General features: G+C 45.0%; 1 protein-coding gene across 1 annotated transcript in view; it reads left to right on the top strand.

Annotated features, from left to right (window-relative positions):
- ESF1 (ESF1 nucleolar pre-rRNA processing protein homolog) overlaps positions 1-21,195 on the top strand; it is a 72,881-nt gene that overhangs the window by 367 nt on the left and 51,319 nt on the right. Inside the window, exons 2-4 of the mRNA XM_073672208.1 lie at positions 3,160-3,761; positions 11,178-11,512; positions 15,341-15,454. Coding sequence (XP_073528309.1) covers positions 3,215-3,761; positions 11,178-11,512; positions 15,341-15,454 — 996 coding nt within the window. The 5' untranslated portion in view covers positions 3,160-3,214. The remainder of the gene's footprint in view (positions 1-3,159; positions 3,762-11,177; positions 11,513-15,340; positions 15,455-21,195) is intronic.

Below are 21,195 nucleotides of genomic sequence, written 5' to 3' on the forward strand. Positions count from 1 at the left end.
GCACAATTACAGGCAGGGTTTGTCCTCCTCCTTTGGGAACAATTTTATTTTCCTACTTGAATGTACATATTTTGGGCTAAAAGTAATTTTTGCAATGAGATTTCATTAACAATATAGCACTGTTTACCTTCTATCTATATCCTCTGTGTATTCCTGGCTGCAGAACTAGTTATCTGAGGATCCATCAGTGAGCGCTTTCTGATTGTCTTATGGGGAGTTTGTAAGTGTTATCCGCCTTTTTCGGAGCTCCTCTCAGCTGATTTATGACCACAGACCACATTAACGTTGATTGTGCAGGGAAAAAAAGAGCCTGTAAAAGCAAAACCGTGCAAAATGTGTTATCAATCCTGGCTGTAAAATATAATTATTATCCCCACTACATACATTCTACTCCTGTATTACATCAGAGGTGCAGAATAAGCTCTTCGAATGTAATAGGTGCCACATTACAGATCTGTGCTCCTAGGTTATCAAATATGGCATCAGGATTTTGTAGTTTAAGGCTGCGTTCCCATGATGCGCTTTTATCTTGTTTTTTTTACACTGCGGCAAAAGCGCTGTGTTGTACAGTATGAGTAAAGTGAATGGGATTTATAGAAATCTCCTGATCTGTGTAGATTTACCTATAGACTTGCATTAGCTGTGGTAAATCAGTAAGTAAAAAATGCACATCCGTTTTTAGTGCATTTACGCAGTGTAAACACAACAAAAACGCATGTAATCTGAACCTAAGAATGGCTATACCAGGAAGTTTCAAAGTCCAACCAGCTTTATTTAAAGCATGAAACACCAGAGAAGAGACCAAAAAAAACAGGGTAAAAAATGCAATAAAAACGCAAGTAAACTAAGGTGCAGAAATTCTGCAGCATCAAAAACAAACGTATCGTGGGAACGTAGTCTAATGCTATGGTCACACGTTCAGTATTTGGTCTGATTTTACCATAGTATTTATAAGCCAAAACCAGGAGAGAAACAATGAGAGGAAACGTATAATGGAAACACGTCACCACTTCTGTATTTTTTTTACCCACTCCTGGTTTTGGCTTACAAATACTGATGTAAAATACTGACCAAATACAGATAGTGTGACCGTGGCCTAAAGCTACTTTGGGATCATGTTTATTTTATGAGCAATCTACTGTCTCCCAAATTCCATCTTTGTAATTCCAACTTTATCACGTTTATGACGCTGCTTGTTTTCCCTGCGTCAGAAATGCAGCATCTTAAAGTTCCAGCAAAGTGGATTTGATTTCTAGAAATCTCTTGCCCACTGTGCATCTTATATACGCTGAGTAACCTGACCTGCCTTGCATTTTTAGAATCCGCAAAATGTTAATTTCTCTTGTAGGCACTCTTGAGTTTTATGTGCAGATTTTCCCCATAGATGTGAATTAGATGCAGAAAATCTGCAGGTAAAAAAATGCACATTATTTATTATTATACCCAGGGCTGTGGAGTCAGAATAAAATGGACCAACTCCGACTCCTAAAATATATAATAAATTGGGTACAGTAGTTCAATGCAGTTTGTGGGGAATATTTTTTCATAAGAATTTGGGAAAGTTATGAAATGTCCTATAAATGTTTGTCCTGTTCCTGATCTAAGGGTCTAGACTTTTAGCTGAGATGAATCTGTGCTACAGTAAATTTATCACTTAAACATGAGCCATGTATGAGGGAGTCGGAGTTGGAGTCAGTGGCATGGAAATTGAGGAGTCGGAGGTTGACTTACCGACTCCACAGACCTGATTATACCGCCATTTATTCCATGGCACTTTACATGTGAAAATGGGTCACTAACTGGTACAAGAGGAGAGAGGACCCTGCCTGCGAGGGCTCACAGTCTACAAGGGATGGGTGAGGATATAGTAGGTGAGGGTAGAGCTGGTCGTGCAGCGATGTGGTGGAGCGATGGTTACTGCAGGTTGTAGGCTTGTAAGAAGAGGTGGGTCTTCAGGTTCCTTTTGAAGGTTTCCATAGTAGGCGAGAGTCTGACGTGTTGGGGTAGGGAGTTCCAGAGTAGGGGGGATGCACGGGAGAAATCTTGTATGCGATTGTAAAAAGTGGAGATTAGAGAAGGAGATCTTGTGAGGATCGGAGGTTGCGTGCAGGTAGGTACCGGGAGACTAGGTCAGAGATATATGGAGGAAACAGGTTGTGGATGGCTTGGCAGCATCAGAAGGTTCACAAATGGCTTGTGGCGTGAATGCGAATAATGGAATTGGAAAACAACCATATTTTAAAAAAGAGGCGTCACAGCTTACATCCTCTGCAGCTGTAGTTCTAGGGGAAATGTGGCATTACATGTTGACTAGAGATGAGCGAACCCGAACTTAAAAGTTTGGGGTTCGTACCGAACAGTTAGTGTCCGGTGCTAAACTCTGAACACGGACTTCTGGAGGTCCATTTTAATGTTTGGAGGTCCATGAGAAGAGAGAATGCATTTTTAAGCTCTGAAGTTCGGATCCCAATACATTTCAATGGAGTTCGGGTACCCGAACCAAACTTTGGACATAAAGTTTGGTCAGGTACCGGAACCTGAACTTCCACAGGTCCGCTCATCGCTAATGGTGGCCATTCAAAAGTATAGATAGCACATAGAGGAGGATCCCCATCTATAATGTGTGCCCTAACGAGGCATAGGCTTGTGGGTTGCTATTTTGTGATACCCCATTTAATTTCTTTCTTAATCTATTAATTTGTCTCCAACCTGGCCATTAAAGCAGAAGATGCGCCGTCATCTGACAGCCCATTCTTGTGAGGAGGTCTAATTCTACTGTGCCAAAAACCATACCGCTGTGGAATAATACTGATGATTCCTCCTAAGAACAGGTCATTGATATCTAAATCCTGAACAACACCTTTGTTTTGTCTTTTTTTTTTAATCATATATGGAAGTACTGTGGGATGCCAATAAGTATTGTATCACAGCTCCACTAGGTCGGACGTAAAAGTATTATTCTCATATGCATGAGCCCTTTTAAGGGGTTTTCTAGTAAGGACATTCCCTATCTATATTCACTCTTAGAAGCATGATATGGTTTGTAAATAAGGGGTGTCTAAACCGTCTATCCCATTGTGCTCTCTTGTTTATGTTTTATCAGATTTTGGGGTATTTTTATAATATTTATATGCTAATTAAACTTTTTTGTCATTTCAGATCCTTCATCTATTTCAGTTTCTTTTTTTTTTACTGGTGTCTTAAAATTAACAAGATGGCAGCAAAAGAACTAACTTCTGACCAGCGATTTAGTCGCGTGACAAAAGACCCTCGATTTAGGGAGATGCCAGAAAAGGAGAAGAAAATTAAGATTGATAAACGTTTCCGGGCCATGTTCAACGATAAGAAGTTCAGTCTTAAATATACAGTGGACAAACGGGGGCGTCCTATGAACCACAACACCGCTGAAGACCTGAAGCGCTACTATGATCTCTCCGATTCTGACGAGGAGGTGTTGTCAGATAAAGAAACCGCTTTACATACCAAGACAGAGAAGAAGAAAGCAAAGCAGAAGAAGAAAGATTCGTCAAAGTCCAAGGTAGTGTCCGCAAAAATCGTCAACGAGAAAACAGAAACATCTGAAGAAATGAATAAGAGCAAAGCTGATAAAAAAGTGAAAGCTAAAGGAGATAAAGTATCTAAGCAAAAAAACACTGACAAAGAAATCAGGACTAAAGAGAAGCCACCCAGCAGCTTTCCTACAAAAAGTGATAAGAAATCCACAAAAGTAATGGAGCTAAGGGAATCGGAAGAAGAATCAGGTACAGTGTATATTAATATTGTCATCTACCCAAAGGTAATTATCACATCCTAGGGCTAAAAGATGGAGCCCTTACTCTTGTAAAACCTCACATAGTTGCTATTGACTGCTGCATCCAGTGATCAAAATCAGTGTTAAGTGACTCATGACATTGCCTTCTGTGTATGACTGGATGCAGGAATGGGTTAAAAAATGCAACGTAAAGACCCTCTGACCCAGCACTTGGTATAACACTGTGTATTTATATGCGATTACCCTGCAATGTTCTTTTAATTAAGGCCATTAGTGCACTAGGTTGATTTAAAATGTAGGTTTGGGACTAATGTTTTATCGGTCGACCATGACAGCACCACGAGAGAGAGGGAATCCGCCCACCAAGGACAGGAAACCTACAGGCTTAAAAGGGGGTGGCCCTCCCTCTCGCCTCAGTTTTGGTTTCCTGTCCTTGATGGAGGAAGCCGGTCGCAGGCGAAAGAACGTGGATGGCGACGGCTGTCGATCCTGCGCCCCTGTCTGGGGACGGCAGCTCCAGCGTTGGCCTATGCTCGTGCGCCCCTATATGGGAGAGGCACAGCATCCTGTGCACTGGGGGTTCCTTTTGCAGTGGGGCTGCTCCCCTGTCTGGGGTGGCATCCCCTTTTCTGCCTCAAGCCAGGTGCGCCTCCCGTGGGAGTGTAGGCCCTGGCTGAGCCCCAAAAGTGCGGTGGGGTCTGCATCCCGAGTGGGGGTGACAGCCCACCATCACCCTCCGTAAGTGTGGGGAGGGGGGGTGAGGGCCAAGGTGATTGTGTCCCCTCGCCCTGCCCTGGGTGAACGCAGCGCGGTGCATCACTAAAGCGTGGCTTACCTGAGGGAGCGCTGACAGCATGCGTCCTCGCGCGAAGCTCGTGCGGTGCGTACTTCCGGGTTTCGGTAAGTCGCGGCCAGATGACGTCACCGCGACTCGGCGTTCATGTGCCGGCAAAAGAGCGCGAAATTCAAAAAAAATAAATAAAAAAATGGAAAAAGTATGCTGATGCGCTGCTAGAGGGGAGGAGTCAATACCTATTTAAACTATCAGGTAACATGGCTCAGTGCTTCCCAAAGCTTCATTCTTTCATTATGGAGTCTGAAGGTGTCCAGTTGCAGCAGCAGCAGCAGGTTGAGCAGCCGCCATCTTCATCTCAGCGGCTTTCTGGGGGAGCCCCAAAAAACGCATCGCGCACGTGGTCCTGGTAGCCGGTCCTCAGGAAAACGGAGCTCGGGGTCTAGGTCTGGTCACCATACCTCTGGTAGAACGGACGAATCTGCAGCCTCTAGGGAAGGTCCCCCGGCTGAGAAGGGTCCTTCCTCCAATCCGGTACCAGCTGTTTTTTCTTCCTGAGCCGCCTGGGTAAGTGATCTTCGAGTAAGTTCACTTAGTAATATGGTATCCCTTCTCCCCTTCCATATTTTATCAGGGGAAGAAATGTACCGCCAAGGCAAAGCATATACAGTGTGCGCTATGCAAGTCTCTTCTTCCTGACGGATACCCTAAAAAGCTATGTCAGTTGTGCATAAACCAGACACTGGCAGAAGAGGGTCCTGCTCTAGCTTCTGGTTTAGAAACCTTAGTTAAAACAGAGATTCACAAGGTCCTCTCCAAGAGAGTTAAAGAGAAAGTGAACTCGGACTGTGAGATCCCCTTAGTCTTGGATGACCCCCTATCCTCTCCCTATGAGTTGGATTCAGATAGTGCAGACTTTTCCTCTGTTTCCTCCTCTGATAGTGGTGTGGGACAAAATTGCTTCCCCCTTGGTGAAGTGGACAGACTGATTAAAATGGTTCGGTCCACCATGGGCATCACAGAGGCCAGGCAGGAGAAGTCAGTCCAGGACGATTATGTTCGGGGGGCTGGGTCAAAGGAAGAGAAGGAGTTTTCCGTTGAACGAAAAAATCCAGGACTTAATCCTTAGCGAATGGAAAAAAACAGAAAGGAAGGGCGCTCTACCTCCATTCTTCAAAAGGAAGTACCCCTTTGAGGAATCTGCCTCTTCCTCCTGGGAAAAAGCCCCCAAAATTGATGTGGCCATTTCCAAAGCCTCTAAGAGTTCCTCCCTTCCTTTTGATGATATGGGAGCTCTTAAAGACCCCCTAGATAGAAAGGCTGATTCTTTCCTTAGAGGGACCTGGGAGACTTCGGCGGGAACCCTAAAATCCGCGGTGGCAGCTACTTGTACCTCCAGGTCCCTAATGATCTGGCTGGACCAGCTGGAAGCCCATCTTAAAAACAATTCCCCCAGGAAGGAAATCTTGGCGGACATGTCTCTTCTTCAGGGGGCGGCAGCCTTTCTGGCTTACGCATCAGCAGATTCCGTCAGATTAGCAGCAAGGTCGGACGCCATGTCTAACTCGGCCCGGAGAGCTTTGTGGCTAAACTGTTGGCCGGGGGACATTCATGCGAGGACAAGACTCTGCGCTATCCCTTGTGAAGGGGGACATCTCTTTGGGTCGGTTCTGGATGAGCTACTGGATAGAGCAAGTGACACAAAAAAGGGCTTTCCTAACCTATCTGCCCCCACGTACAAACGTCCTTTTCAGAAAAGAAGGTTTCTACGTAATAAGCGCCAGAAGGGTCAGGATAAATGGGAAGACCGTAGACGGAAAGGTAAAGGGCTCCTGTTCGGATCCTCTTCCGCTAGCCAAGGCCCCCGAAAACCGAGCCAATGACTCGCGGCCCAGGTAGGGGGGAGGTTATTGGGCTTCTTACCTGCCTGGACAAATATCTCTTCTAATAATTGGATCCTTGGTCTGTAGGTTCCGGCCTGAGACTCGACTTTCAGCGAGTCCCTCGTGGGAGGTTCGTCCTGACCCCAAACCGGTCCTCAACACGGGAGCAGATGGCCCTACAAGTGGAGGTCCTGAATCTGGTCCATAAAGCCGTCTTAGTGGAGGTCCCGATAGCAGAGAAGGGACTGGGGTTCTACTCACCGTTGTTTTTGGTCACTAAACCTGACTGATCCTTTAGGTGTATTGTTAACCTTAAGGCCCTGAATAAATTTTTGTTAATTCCCACCTTTAAAATGGAGTCCATTAAGTCTACTATAAAACTATTGTTCTCAGGCTGTCATATGGTAGTATTGGATCTAAAGGACGCATATTACCATATACCTATACACAGAAGCTTCCAAAAATACCTTAGAGTATCCTTGGTCATAGGGGATGAAATCAGACATTTCCAATTTGCGGCCTTGCCATTCGGTCTCGCTATAGCCCCTAGAATATTTACGAAGGTGATAGCGGAGGTGATGGCTCATGTACGGGAACATAATGTGTTGATTATCCCTTACTTAGATGATTTTTTGATCATTGGAGACTCAGCCTCTCAATGTCTCTCCCATCTTAAATTGGTCTCCTCTATTCTGGAAGGCCTGGGCTGGATCCTAAATCTGGAGAAATCCAGGGTAGTCCCTTCGAGAGTACAGCAGTTCCTAGGTATCATGCTAGACTCAGACCTCCAGATGTGTTTCCTTCCAGAAGCCAAAAAACAGAAGGTCAAAAGGCTGGTGGAAGGAGCTCTTGCCAACCCGGTCATGTCCCTTAGGGCTGCAATGTCCTTACTTGGTACCCTGATATCTTGTCTGCCGGGGATAATGTGGGCACAATACCACTCCAGAGTTTTACAGTGGGACGTCCTACAGAATGAGGTCTCGTTACATGGACACTTGGAGAGACGGATGTCCTATCTCCCCAGTCTATTGACTCTCTACAGTGGTGGGTGAATTTAGAAAACTTGTCTCGAGGAGTTCCCTGGGTGGTCAGAATATCTGAAATAATTACAACTGACGGGAGTCTACATGGATGGGGAGCTAACTTGGGGGATATGATTGCCCAGGGGTTCTGGTCGGACGCGGAGAGAGCTCTTTCCTCTAATACTAGGGAACTACTGGCAGTTGATAGGGCTGTTGATCATTTCTTACCATTCCTTCACAATAAGAACATTAGGATCCTGTCCGATAATAATATAGCAGTAGCTTATATTAACCATCAGGGGGGTACTCGTGCTGGATCGCTAATGAGAGTGGCGGATCATCTCTTTCAGATCTCGGAACACCATCTCCTCTCTTTAACAGCCCTCCACATCAAAGGGAAAGAAAATTCAAAGGCAGACTTCTTAAGCCGTCATTTTTTAAGGCAAGGCGAATGGGAACTAAAACAGGACATTTTTTCCCTATTAGTCCGGAAATGGGGTCTTCCGGTGGTGGATCTCTTCGCCACAAAACAAAACCGGAAGACAAAGGTTTTTTTGCTCCCTAGATCCGAGAGAAAGGCCCCTAACGGTAGACGCTCTCCAAATCCCTTGGAACTTCAGTCTGGCCTATGCCTTCCCACCGTTAAACCTTCTGCCTATGGTACTAAGAAAGATCAGAGAGGACAAGGCAAGGGTCCTCTTGATCGCCCCCTTTTGGCCCAAAAGACCCTGGTTCTCATGCCTGAGGAACTTGTCCATCTCGGACCCTTGGGTCCTGCCCGAAGTTCCGGATCTCCTCAGCCAGGGTCCAGTGCTCCATCCGCGAGCTCTGGGCCTCCACTTGACGGCATGGAATTTGAGAGGTCCCTGCTAGAACTAAAAGGTTTTTCCCAGAGTCTAGTATCTACTTTATTACGTAGTAGAAAGCCTGTCACTACCAAAATTTATGCAAAAGTTTGGAACAAGTTTTTATCTTTTTCTAAATCTTCAGTGGATAAGGGAGCGCCAATTGGGAAGATTTTAGAGTTCCTACAAAGGGGCTTCGAGCTGGGGTTAGCAACGAGCACCTTGAAGGTCCAAGTGTCGGCACTAGGTGCCCTCTATAACTGTGTCCTCGCAGAAAACTATTGGATTTCCCTTTTAATAAAAGCAGTAGGTAGGTCCAGGCCGGTTACCAAAACTAATGTCGTTCCATGGGACCTAAACCTGGTTCTGAAAGCGTTAGCTGGGGCACCCTTTGAACCAATAGATTCTGTATCCCTGAGATCTATTACCCTCAAAACAGCGCTTCTTGTAGCCCTAACATCTGCTAGGAGGATTGGTGATATTCAGGCTCTGTCCTCTGGCCCTCCCTTCACCCGGGTCCTGGACGACAGAATAATTCTTAGAGCAGATCCAGCATACTTGCCTAAGGTAGCTTCCCGGTTTCATAGACTTCAGGAAGTAATATTACCCTCTTTTTGTCCGAACCCTAGTAATCAGATAGAAGCAGATTTCCATGCTTTAGATGTGAGAAGGTGTGTGGTTAGGTACCTTGCTGTCACTCAGCCCTTTGGGAGAGAGAGTTCCCTGTTTGTCTCCTATCAGGGGGTTAGGAAGGGGCTTAAGGTCTCTAGATCCACCATAGCTAGATGGATTAGGGAGGCCATTACGCTAGCCTATGTATCCAGCGGAGAAGAAGCACCGCGTGGCCTGAAAGCTCACTCTACCCGGGCGGTGGCAACCTCATGGGCAGAGAGGTCTGGCGTCTCGATGGAGGATATATGTAAGGCAGCTACCTGGTCTTCTCCATCTACCTTCTATAAGCACTATAGACTAGATCTGGGTGCTTCGTCTGACCTCACATTTGGGAGAAGGGTGCTCCAAGCGGTGGTCCCTCCCTAGAATCTTCATCTCTGCAATTCTCTCGTGGTGCTATCATGGTCGACCGATAAAGAGATTAGTTACTTACCGGTAACGGGATTTCTCGGAGACCATGACAGCACCCTTATATTCCTTCCCTTCACCCCTTTTTGGGAGCACTTCTTATCTGTTTTCATTCTTTATTCTCACACATTGGTGTTGTAAGAAAATGTATATACTGTTTGTTTCATGATTATGTTGCTATGTCTACTAACCAGGCGGTCATCTCAATGCTCTGTAATCCAAACTGAGGCGAGAGGGAGGGCCGCCCCCTTTTAAGCCTGTAGGTTTCCTGTCCTTGGTGGGCGGATTCCCTCTCTCTCGTGGTGCTGTCATGGTCTCCGAGAAATCCCATTACCGGTAAGTAACTAATCTCTTTTCCCTGTGAGGACTTGTACGGGAAGGGTATGCAAATGAGCCATCCTCCAGGCCAGGAAGAAGAAGGCTATCTCTTTTATGGAGTGTGACAAAGTCACTGGTAAAGTGCTGGAGGGGAGATATGTTGGCATCAGTGAACTAAAACCTTTAAATTTCCTCCAGCATGTTACTTGTTGAGAGGGGTTAACTCCATAGTAAAAGGGGGTGTTTTCTTGTGAATGGCCATAGTGAAGGGTGGGAGGCCATTCACCAGATCTCTCCTCCTCAGGATGTGGTCTGGGGGAGTTTAAATACTCGGCCAGCTGAGGCATTCAGTGTTCAGTAGGTTTGGAGTGAGGAACTCCAGATCTTTTTGTGTGGAGCTATCCTGAACCACATGGAGTATCTGCACTCTGAGCAGGCGGATCCCTGCTACCACAAAGACTGTGCTTTTGTGTTGCCGTTTTGCTTTGTTTTTCCTGTTTGCCCAGCAGGCTGTGTTTTCTTTTATGGACTCAGTGTTGGTTTATGCTGCATTTTTTTAATAAACCAACCAGAAGTTTTAAAGGGACAGCATACCTGTGTCTCCCTCCGTGTGCAGCTGAGTGAGCGATCTACCACAGGAGGTAGCTACCCCATAAGGCAATGCTGGAGCCTTGTCCCATAACTTAAAATATAAACCAAGCCAGAGGCCCGATTCATTAAGGCTGGAGTTTTGTACCCTCATCCTGTAGGAATTAGATGCACCCTATTCATTAAGAGTCTCATTTAATCACTGTTGTGCACGTTTCGTTGACCTAGCCAGAAATTTCACTCCAGTCTGGGACTGGAGTAACATTTCTGGGGTAAGAAACGCCGTCACTTATCATTAATTTCCCTCCTTGTCTTCCCCTGGTTCCTCTCCAGCTGTACCAATTTTGGCGTAACTGCTTGGAATTAGTGTTAAAACAGCAAAAGTTTCACAATTTTTGTGCAAAAATGTTTCAAGTATTCAAAGTGTTTTATGCCAGTTTTCTGGTGTAAACACTTGAATTTTTCAGTCCCAGTGTTTTATTTGAAGGAAAATGGACGCCTTCATCCGTGCAGAACAGGGGATGAGATGCCTTTTGATGGCTGTATTGGGGATGCAGTTTCCGTATGATCTTCAGATGGTGTTGCTAATTTACGTTTAGATTGTAATAACTAAGTTCTGAAATTTTTTTAGCCACTAAAATATATAAAAAAAAGTTTGTTAAACCGACTGAAGAATCATGGTACCAGGTGATTGTTTTGCAAATGCCTAAAACTAAAACTCCTCTAGCCTTCATACGGCTATGTTGATAGAAAAAATGAAATTGTTCCGGGGCTCAAGGGTTATCTGCATTACTTGGGTTTATAGGATTTTGTGACTGTCTTATTCATTGTGTCCCACAATTGTCTTCTCATGTCTGTGTCACCATTACTTTGCAGGGCCGGAAGACGAGAGTGATCAGGACAGCAATGATGAGATGAACTCGGTGGAAGAGGTGAGCGGAGTGGAAGTAGAGGAAGATGAGGAAAGTGGTGGAGAAAGTGGAAATGACGATTCTGAAGGAGAAGGGTCAGAAGAAGATGAAGAAGCCAGTTCTGGGGAGGAAGAGGACAGTGACAGTGATCTAGATCTCGCTCGAGGCAAAGGAAACCTTGAAACAAGTTCTGAAGATGATGACGATGATGAGGACGATCAACTTGACTTGCCAGGAATAGAAAATGAGATTGAGCATTCCTGGAGAGAAATGGACAAAGAAGCACCTCGTGGCGATGAGGTAACAGTCAAAACTTAGTTATTTCATGAAAACATTTTTGTAATATACAGGCCAATATCTATTCCCTCGGTTTCCACTTCAGTTGCAAATCTTTGTTGCGGACGAGGCATAGTCTCGTGATCCCTCGATGGGGCTATCTTCTATTTCAACTCCTGAACCTCTGACCTTCGCTGCATTCACCTCCTGCATAACTTGGATGTATTCCTGTTGTCTGACCCATTTCCTATCAATTGTTTTGGCGTCTGATTTTGTACCTTTACTGAGCTCCTATTTTCTTGCCAGCCTGCACCACCGGCCAGCAGCTAACTCCAAGGCCCCAAACCAGGGGCTCCTGTATAAGCCCAGATCTCTGTACAGGGTATAAAGGGTGACGGCCAGGGCAACCCTTGGGATCTAGTAAATGGAGTTGCTTGATCCTAGTCTGTCCGTGGTGGCCATTTTTAGAGCTGCCAAGTGACCACTGACAATACCATTCCTTAGCTGTCCATACACAAGATAAAATTTGTCCAAAATAGATTATTTGGCCAAGATTGTCGATACAAAATATATCGTTTGTGATGACCAACAGCGCATTCTTGTCTGATGAAAATATGGTCTGATAATATTCGCCCATTCACCTGAAAATACAGGTGTACGGTGTGATCAGCTGCTGTGGCAGATCATTTTCACTTTGTACAATCCCACTTATTTTTTACATTTGCCAGGTTAGTCTGGTGTGTTAATGGTCTCATGGGTATGGCCAGCTTTATTATTTTATATCAACTTAAAGGGGTTGTTCAGTTTAAAAATGATCTTTAAATATGCATAGAATAGTGCCGGCAGGTTGACTTCAGGCTTGTCCTCAACGAAGGACCAGGATTTCTGTATGAAGATGTCTTCAGTGCAGTGTGTGTGAAAAGGGCTGGCTGTTCATTTCAATTGGTAAGCCAGTCTCTGTCACGCCAGGTGTGGGAAAGACTTAGTGCAACACAAAGGGAAGAGGGAAAGGGAGCCCAGACTGTAGGGAAAGTGGAGACCTCCTAGGTTGATCTAGCGTCACCCTGTCTTTCCTACCGTCCCTGTATTGGCTCTTAACCAATCGCCGCACGCGTACCTCGCCCTGTCTTTCCCTGGCATTTGGCTCAAGCTAGGGAACGGAGGAGATGAGCACTAGTCGATCTCCACTAAACACTATAGACAACAAGGAAGGACAAACGGGGAAAAGTGCTTAGCTTTAGATGACTCCAGACAAATGCACAAACACGTCCTCAAGCTCCAGAGAGGAAGAAGTACTGCTCTTGATAAAGCCTTCACAAGTAGTAATGAATATCGCCGGCACCCCCCTATAGAGCACACCAGGTATTTATACACCCAGGCCAGGGAGTTAATTAGCCAGAGGGAGGCAGCCACTGGGTCCTAGAGACAGCCTCTAAGAAGATGTCTGTAATGCTAAACAAAGAGATCTCCTGCAACCAACTGCAGGGCGACTGTCTGTCACCTCTGACACACCTGTGACTGTCTCCTTATCTGTCAAAGCCAATGTATAGGCTCAGAAGTTAGCTAAGTTAACTATTTAAATGAGTCATTGAGCTAGCCCCCCTCACACAAGGCACTGAAGACGTGCTTTGCCCGATAAGCTCTTTAAAGCAGATTTGTCACCAGGTTTCACAATGCAAGCTGCATACACTACTAAATAAATCACTTAGACATTATCAGGGTGGTGTATATACTTTGATAATCCCTTTAATGGCGGTATAATCCTTTTATGAAGGTGTAACGCCATCTCCTCCCACCTCGCCCATTTGACAGTTCCGGTGCCTCCTCCCTCCTACTGAGATCTCCCACTGCTCAGTAGAAGCTGCAGCTGTCATTCAGGGTGGGCGGGCTGAGGCTTCGTACATTTGGACTCATCACTCTATAGTTGGACTCAAGATAAAATGTTCATCTTCCTGTCAGGATTATACAGCCATTCTGATGTCCACCGTCGGACAACCCCTTCTTAAATGGAACCTGTCACTCGCTTCAGGCCCAGCATGAATCAGTCCCTGGCAGCACGATTGCACCCAGGTACTTTTTTTTTTCTGACTATTCTTCTACCCGCACCGCTCCAGGCAATTGACAGGTCTGTCGCTAAGTATACACATGGGAGAGATTTGTCCATCGCCTGGAGCGGTGCTGAGAGAAGCCGGCCAGGGACCTCACCGGACTAGTCAGGTCTTTCTATATAGTCTTCGGCTGGATATTCAAATTATATATAGCCAGATTATATATTATTAAAACTCTTCACGTCTGCCAGAACTGTGAAGGGTGCAGCCAATCAGTGATCCATGACAGGCTGCAGTGACACGTGACTGTCTGGAGGCACAGCGCCGACATCATTGGGACGGCACTGGTCCAGGAAATGGGTTTGTGTTTCTTTTATTTTATTGGGGGCACTTTTTCATTTTATAAGCAGTTGTTCTCTAGTGGACAACCTCGATGATGATGATGGATGATGATGGATGATAAAAAATCATTGTGGTTGGTGTGAAGTCATTTCCCCCTCATTCTTCTCAAACCTGGACCTACCTGTTAGACAACTGGCTGCAGAAGGAGCCCCCCTCCCCAACTGCTCTTCCTTGAAGGGTATACCTAAATAAGGCCTATATAATAATGGCACTTTCACAAATAATTATAAACCTATAGGGAGAAGGAAGCTAAAGCCACTCAAATTCAATATACTTTATTAATCAATAAACACGAATTCATAAAGCAATTATTTAACAGGTCCTGCTCATGCGGACACCAAGTCCTGCTAGACGTAGATAAAGTGCAGCCAAATTTACAATCATAAATATAAGATCATGGAGACAAACCTCAAGATCAGAATGCTATGTGAGAAAAAAGTGCTTGGCATAGTGCAGAGAAGTACTAGACCGGATACAGAGTGTACAGCATACATTTAAGCCATAGATGCCAAGTGCAAGGAATAGGAGATCTAACCTGAAGATGCAGCACAGGACCTGGTGTCCGCTTAGATTCTATGCCCTTTAGCCACATTGCACTTTATTGGATTTGAACCTTTCTTAGGGTTGTGTATACACATTGATATGCAGATTCTCATCGCACTCTCTGATATTTGATGAACTTCATGCTAATCTACTTTGCAATATATGGAACTTAGGACCCCCCCTTCTGGAATAGTCTGGTATTGCCAGCAGATGTCGTTTTTTCTGCTTTATTTTCCCCTTGTTCTTCTTGTTTTATGAATTTGTGTTTATTGATTAATAAAGTATATTGAATTTGAGTGGCTTTAGCTTCATTCTCCCTATAGGTTTATAATCTTCCTTAAAGGGGTTTTCCACTACTAGGACAACCCCTTCTTGAACTAAATGTTTGGCCCCGATAAAATAATAAAGCCTATACTCCCCACACAGGAGGCGAGTATAAGCTTTTTTTATTTTATCGGGGCCAAGTGTTTGGTTCAAGAAGGAGTTGTCCTAGTATTGGAGGAGCTGAGCAGGAGAGAATTAACCATTATGTTCTCTGCAGGGTTTTTACAAGACTGACAAACTGTGAGCAAATGTTTCTCCTTATTTTATCCGTCGTTTTAAGCTTTTTAGTGTTCTCCTAATAAGTAACGCTAACATCTTACTTCCATTGATAAGACCTATGCAAAGCTTTGCTTACATACCACACTGTCCCATGGGCATTTTTCGCATGAACTTGCAAGTATTATATCATTATATTAGAAATTCGAAGACTCTCATGTATTCATATAGGTTTTCAGCAGTGATCCTGTACTGTAGGCGGTATAGGAACACATTAATTAAGTTAATCTCCTTATCATAAATGTTATTTTTTTTTTAGGTAACCAGAAGATTAGCTGTTTGCAACATGGACTGGGATCGACTAAAAGCGAAAGACCTTCTGGCTCTGTTTAACTCCTTTAAGCCTAAAGGAGGGATTGTGTTTTCTGTAAAGGTAAGTCATTATTAAATAAGAGCCCATACATTTATGTCAGTCAGCTCTGGACCGTCTATATCATCGTAGTCCTACATTGCAACTGCTTTAGGTGCCATTGAGCCTGCCCGTGACCCCGGGGACATTGTGATCACCAGAATTATTTTCTCCCCTTATTCTTCAGAGTAAGAAATAAATACTGTTTAGAGACACCTTTCCCTTAAAATCACTGATGATGAACTCCGCAGTATAAGTAGCTCATCAGCAACTCCCTATATAACAGCGCCACTGGCCAATGCGAGCTTGGACTCTGTGCACATTACACATTAGTGGAAACCTGATGTTTGCATTTCTAAGAGCAGAAAATGTGATAACACCAGAAGTTATTCCCCAATGACCCCACACTGGTGATCTCCACCGGTCCTGAAAAGACGAGAGCACATCCATTATTAACTGGCCAGTGACCAGTCACAGGCCATTTGCATGCTCTTCACCTGATTGTCTGCAGTGGTCACATAAATGATGGACATAGAATCATCCATCACCCCTGGGGCATCAGTGTTGGAGAAGGGAAGTGGAGTTTTATTAGGAAAATAATGGGTATTCAAAATGGATATATTTTGCCTGAAAGTGATTTGTAGGAGGAGCCAAAGCCAACCCTGTTTGACATACAGCAGAGTTCATGTTATATCTGTGGGACTGCAAGGATGGTTTCTACATAATGTATTCACTTATGTGTCACGTAAGGTGTGGGAAAGACTAAGTGCAGCACGAAGGGAAGAGGGGGAGGAAGCCCAAACACTAGGGAATAGGGGAGTGGAGACCACTAGGCTGATCTAATATCACCCTGCCTACCCTACCGTCCCTATATAGGTTCTGCACCTATCGCCGAGCAGGACCATAAGCCCTGGATGTCCCTAGAGCTTGGCCCTAGATTGGGAGGGGAGGGATGCGTACTGGTCAGTCCCCACTATAAACTAAAGACAACAAGGTAAATGTCATGCAAGTTGTGGGAAAGACTTAGTGCAACACAAAGGGAAGAGGGAAAGGGAGCCCAGACTCTAGGGAAAGGGAGGAATGTGGAGACCTCCTAGGTTGATCTAGCGTTACCCTGTCTCCCCTAACTCACCTGTATTGTCTCTTAATCAATTTTCCTAGATGTCCCAAATGGTCTGAAGGGCTTCATCAGAGAAAATAACTTTACCCCAGTCCTCCGTAGTCCAATCTCTGTGTTTTCTGCAAAGTTATTTTCTCTGATGGTTGTAAATATTGAGTATTCACATAAACATGACTTATTTTGCAATAAAAGTGTAACATTTTATGAAATGCTGATAATTTACTTCACTAATCATAGAAATATCTGACTAAAAGATATAAAAACACTAGAGCATCCAATTTTGTGAAAACCCAAATCTGTGTCAGGCTTATATTTTCGACCATGACTGTATATTTTATTTATAGTACTGTGCAAAAATAGAAGTGTAGAAGTGTTGATAGTTTATTTTTAGCAATTAACAAAATTCAAAATGAATGAACAAAAGAGAAATCTAAACTACAGTATATTCCGGCGTATAAGACGACTTTTGAAGACTGAAAAATCTTCTGTCTAGTCTGGGGTCGTCTTATACGCCGGTAATGTTTTCGAACTTTCAGAAATTGACATGCGGGGATACTCTGGGGGTGTTAATAAGCTGCCGTGGCCGTATCCCTGCCATGTCGGAGTTAATATAAGGTGGAGGGAGTTAAAATACGGCGGCGGTAGGTCCAGACAGTCAGCGCTTCTGTGCTGAAACTGACACATCGCTGCGCTGTGTCTTCTCAGGCCTGGGACACAGCGCAGCGTATTTCCAGCAGCGGAGACAGACAGAACCTAGCGAACTTTTCTGACACATCGCAGTGTCTTCCCAGCTCCGGACACAGCGCAGGGCTTCTGTGCCGACAGCTTTCACTTGTCACAGAAGCGGTGCGCTGTGTCCGGAGCTGGGAAGTTCGCATCGTTTCTGTGACAAGTAGTGTTGAGCATTCCGATACTGTAATATCGGGTATCGGCCGATATTCGCGGTATCGGAATTCCGATACTTAATTCCGATACTTTTACAATATCGAATACCAGAATCGGAAGTTCCCATAATGCCTGCGCTCTGCAGTGTCTCTGAAGGATGACAAGCTGGATGGCAGCGCTCAGCTGCGATCCAGCCTGTCATCAGAATGCCATCCCAGCGTGGGAGAATTCTCCTGATTGTTTAAAAGCCGGCGGGCGGTAAAAAGCCGCCGGCTTCTAAACAATCACACAGCCCCATACTGCTTCCCCGCAGCCTCCCACCCCGATCCTCCGCTCCCCTCGCCACCTCCCATCCCGATCGTAAGTTAGGACCGGGTGGGGAGTGCAGCACAAAGGAGCGGGGAGCGAAGGACCCGGGCGGGGAAGCCGGCAGTGAAAAGACTTCACCGCCGGCTTTCCCGTTCTGTGCTGCGCTTTCCCGCCGGTTATTTCAAATGAACAGCTGAGGTATCAGGTGATGCCGATCAGCTGTTCATTTGAAGTCGCTGCGGTGCCCTCAGAGGGTTCATGTGAGTTCATGCTTGACTGCTTTGCATGAACTCACATGAACTTTCCCACGGTCTCACAGGTCAGCCTCACCTCCCAGACCCGTCATGATTGGTGTGTGCGGGTGTCTGTGCGTGTGTCTGCGAGTGTGTGTGGGGTGTCTGTGCGATGTCTGCGGGTGTGCGCGGTGTCTGTGCGATGTGTGCGGGTGTGTGCGTGCAGGCAGACATAGGCCGATGTGACACTACTACTCCCATCGGCCTATGTCTGTCCCCCGTCCACTCCTGCCAGCAGGATCAGCTCGATGGGAGCAGTAGTTCCCATCAGCCTGATCCTGCTATATAAATTGCCCTACTGTGTCCCCAATAAATTTTAAATACATGTCATTGGTGGCCAGTGGTTGCCTACAATAAATTAGTTCATACATTACCTGTCCCCGCCGATCGCCACCTAAAATAAAGTAAAAAATAAAAAACTACACCTATACTCACCTAGACACCTAATTCCCCGAAGCCATCGATCTCCTGTAATAAAATATAAAATAATAAACCACAACCTTATCCTTACCCCTCCGTAGTAGTCCACGAGTGTCCCACGAAGATCTCCAGTTCAGAGCAGCCACATAGAATGTGACCGCTCTAAACCGCTTCCTCCGCTAGAATGACGGGGCCGTAAAGCAGCCCCTTCATTGCATAAGCGGGTTCGCCGGAGTTCAGGCAGCGCTGCTCCGGTTAGCTGCTTTACGGCCCTGCTGTATCGTGAGAAATTCCCACGGTACAGCAGTGCCGTAAAGGAGGTCTCCGGAGCTGCGCTGACTGAATGCACTCCGGTGACCTCAGTCAGTGGCTCCCGCTGCCGGGAGCGGACGTGTTCCCGGCAGCGTGAGCTTACAGCAGCCATGCACAGCTGTCACCATCTCCAGATGTGACAGCTGTGCATGGGAGATCAGCGCAGGAACGTGGACAGGTAACTATTTTTTTTTTTAGTAAACTAAGAATTAAATAAAATGGTGTGTTTTATTTCAAATAAATTATTTTTTTCTTGGTGTAGTGTGTGTTTTTTCTTTTTAACACTTTGTAGGTTAGTAATGGGGGTGTCTTATAGACGCCCATCATTACTAACCTGGGCTTCATGGCAGCTGGCGCTGACATGAACCCCAGCCCTATTACCCCCTGCCACCGCACCAGGGCAGCGTGGAAGAGCGAGGCTAAGTGCCAGAATTGGCGCATCCTATGGATGCGCCATTTCTGGGGCGGCTGACGGCTGGTGTTTCTAGCCTGGGAGGGGGCCAATATTCATGGCACCATTCCTGGGCTATTAATATCAGCCCCCAGCTGTCTGCCTAGCCTTTGCTAGCTATTAAAATAGGGGGGACCCTACGTCATTTTTTTTGGGGGGTCCCCCATTTTAATAGCAAGTAAAGGCTAGGTATTCAGCTGGGGGCTGATATTAGTAGTCTGGGAAGCTCCGTGGGTATTACCCCCTTCCCAGGCTTCAAACATCTGCCCCAGCCGTCTGCTTAACCTCCGCTAGAGACTAAAATTAAGGGGAACCCCACGCCAATTTTTTTTTAAATAAATCCTTTATTTTAACACTAAATGACAAGTACAGTAATCAACACTGTCACTGTACTTCATATATATGTGACTGACATGTTTCTATCTATCTAATCTATGTATGATTCTCTATTCCTTCTATTCTAAATTGTCGGGTACAGATGCTGAATTGCCGGCCGGCGTTTTTAAAGAGACGGTGCATGAAAACACTATTATTTTTTTATATAAATCCTTTACACTAAATGACAAGTACAGTAAGCAACACTGTCACTGTACTTCATATATATGTGACTGACATGTTTCTATCTATCTAATCTATGTGTGAAGCTCTATTCTGTCTGTTATAAATTGTCGGGTACCGGTGTGTGCCGCTGATGAAAATGGATGATAGTAATGTTGTTGTATGCCTTATGTTTATGAGTGACAGTTTTCCTGCTATATACCTGCATGTCATAAGAATTTAAATTAAAAAAGGACCATGTTAAATTCAAATCTGTTTTTTTAAAATTTTTACCGGTGTTTGGTATGCGTTGGAAAAGGGGTAGTCTTATACGGTGAATATATCCTAAACTCTATATTTTAGCAGGAAAGTAGGGGGGTCGTCTTATACACCAGGTCGTCTTATACGCCGGAATATACGGTACATGGATATTTGATGACTTCACTTTGCCTTCAAAACAGCATTAATTGTTGTAGATACACTTGCCCACAGTTTTTGAAGGAACTCCGCAGGGAGGTTGTTCCAAACATATTGGCGAACTAACCACAGATCTGTGGATGTCACCTGTGTAAATGCTTCTGTTTCTTCATATAATCCCAGACAAATTCAATGATGAGATCAGGGCTCTGTGGTGGCCATATCATCACTTTCAGGAATCCTTGTTCTTCTTGACGCTGAAGATAGTTCTTAATGACATTGGCTGGATGTTTGAGGTCATTGTCCTGCTTCAGAATAAATTTGGAGCCAATCAGACGCCTCACCAATTGCACTGCATGATGGATAAGTATCCACCTATAATTCTCAGCATTGAGGACACCATTAAACCTGACCAAATAACCAACTCTATTTGCTGAAATGCAGCCACAAACTTGCAAGGTACCTCCACCATGCTTCACTGTTGCCTGCAGATCCTCATTATTGTACCGGTCTTCAGTGCACAAATTGACTTCTGTTACAGCCAAGTATTTCACATTTGGACTCATCAGTCCAGAGCACCTTCCACTATTTTTCTGCACCCCAGTTCCTATGTTTTCGGGCATTGGTGAGTCTCTTGGCCTCGTTTCCATATTGAAGCTGTAGTTTTTGACAGCAACTCTTCTATGAAGATCACGTCTTGCTCAATTTTTCCAAAATTAATGAGTTTAGCTGGCTCCCACTGGGTGTCTTTCATCTGCTGCACGAAGTCTCCTTGGCCGACCATTGCATCTGTGGTCTTCATTGTTGCCCAATTCTTGATGCGTTTTTAAAGGGAATCTGTCAGTAGGATCAACCATCTTAAGCCGTTTATATGGGCATGCAAGTCATAGAAAGATGAGTAAAATGATACCTTGATATCTGCGATCTGATGTTTTATTCCAGAGAAATTCACATTTTTCTTATACAGTACAGACCAAAAGTTTGGACACACCTTCTTATTTAAAGATTTTTCTGTATTTTC

The sequence above is a fragment of the Phyllobates terribilis genome, unplaced genomic scaffold (genome assembly GCF_046119375.1).
Source record: "Phyllobates terribilis strain yellow unplaced genomic scaffold, ASM4611937v1 Scaffold_3__8_contigs__length_932513732, whole genome shotgun sequence".
NCBI classification, from domain to species: Eukaryota; Metazoa; Chordata; class Amphibia; order Anura; family Dendrobatidae; genus Phyllobates; species Phyllobates terribilis.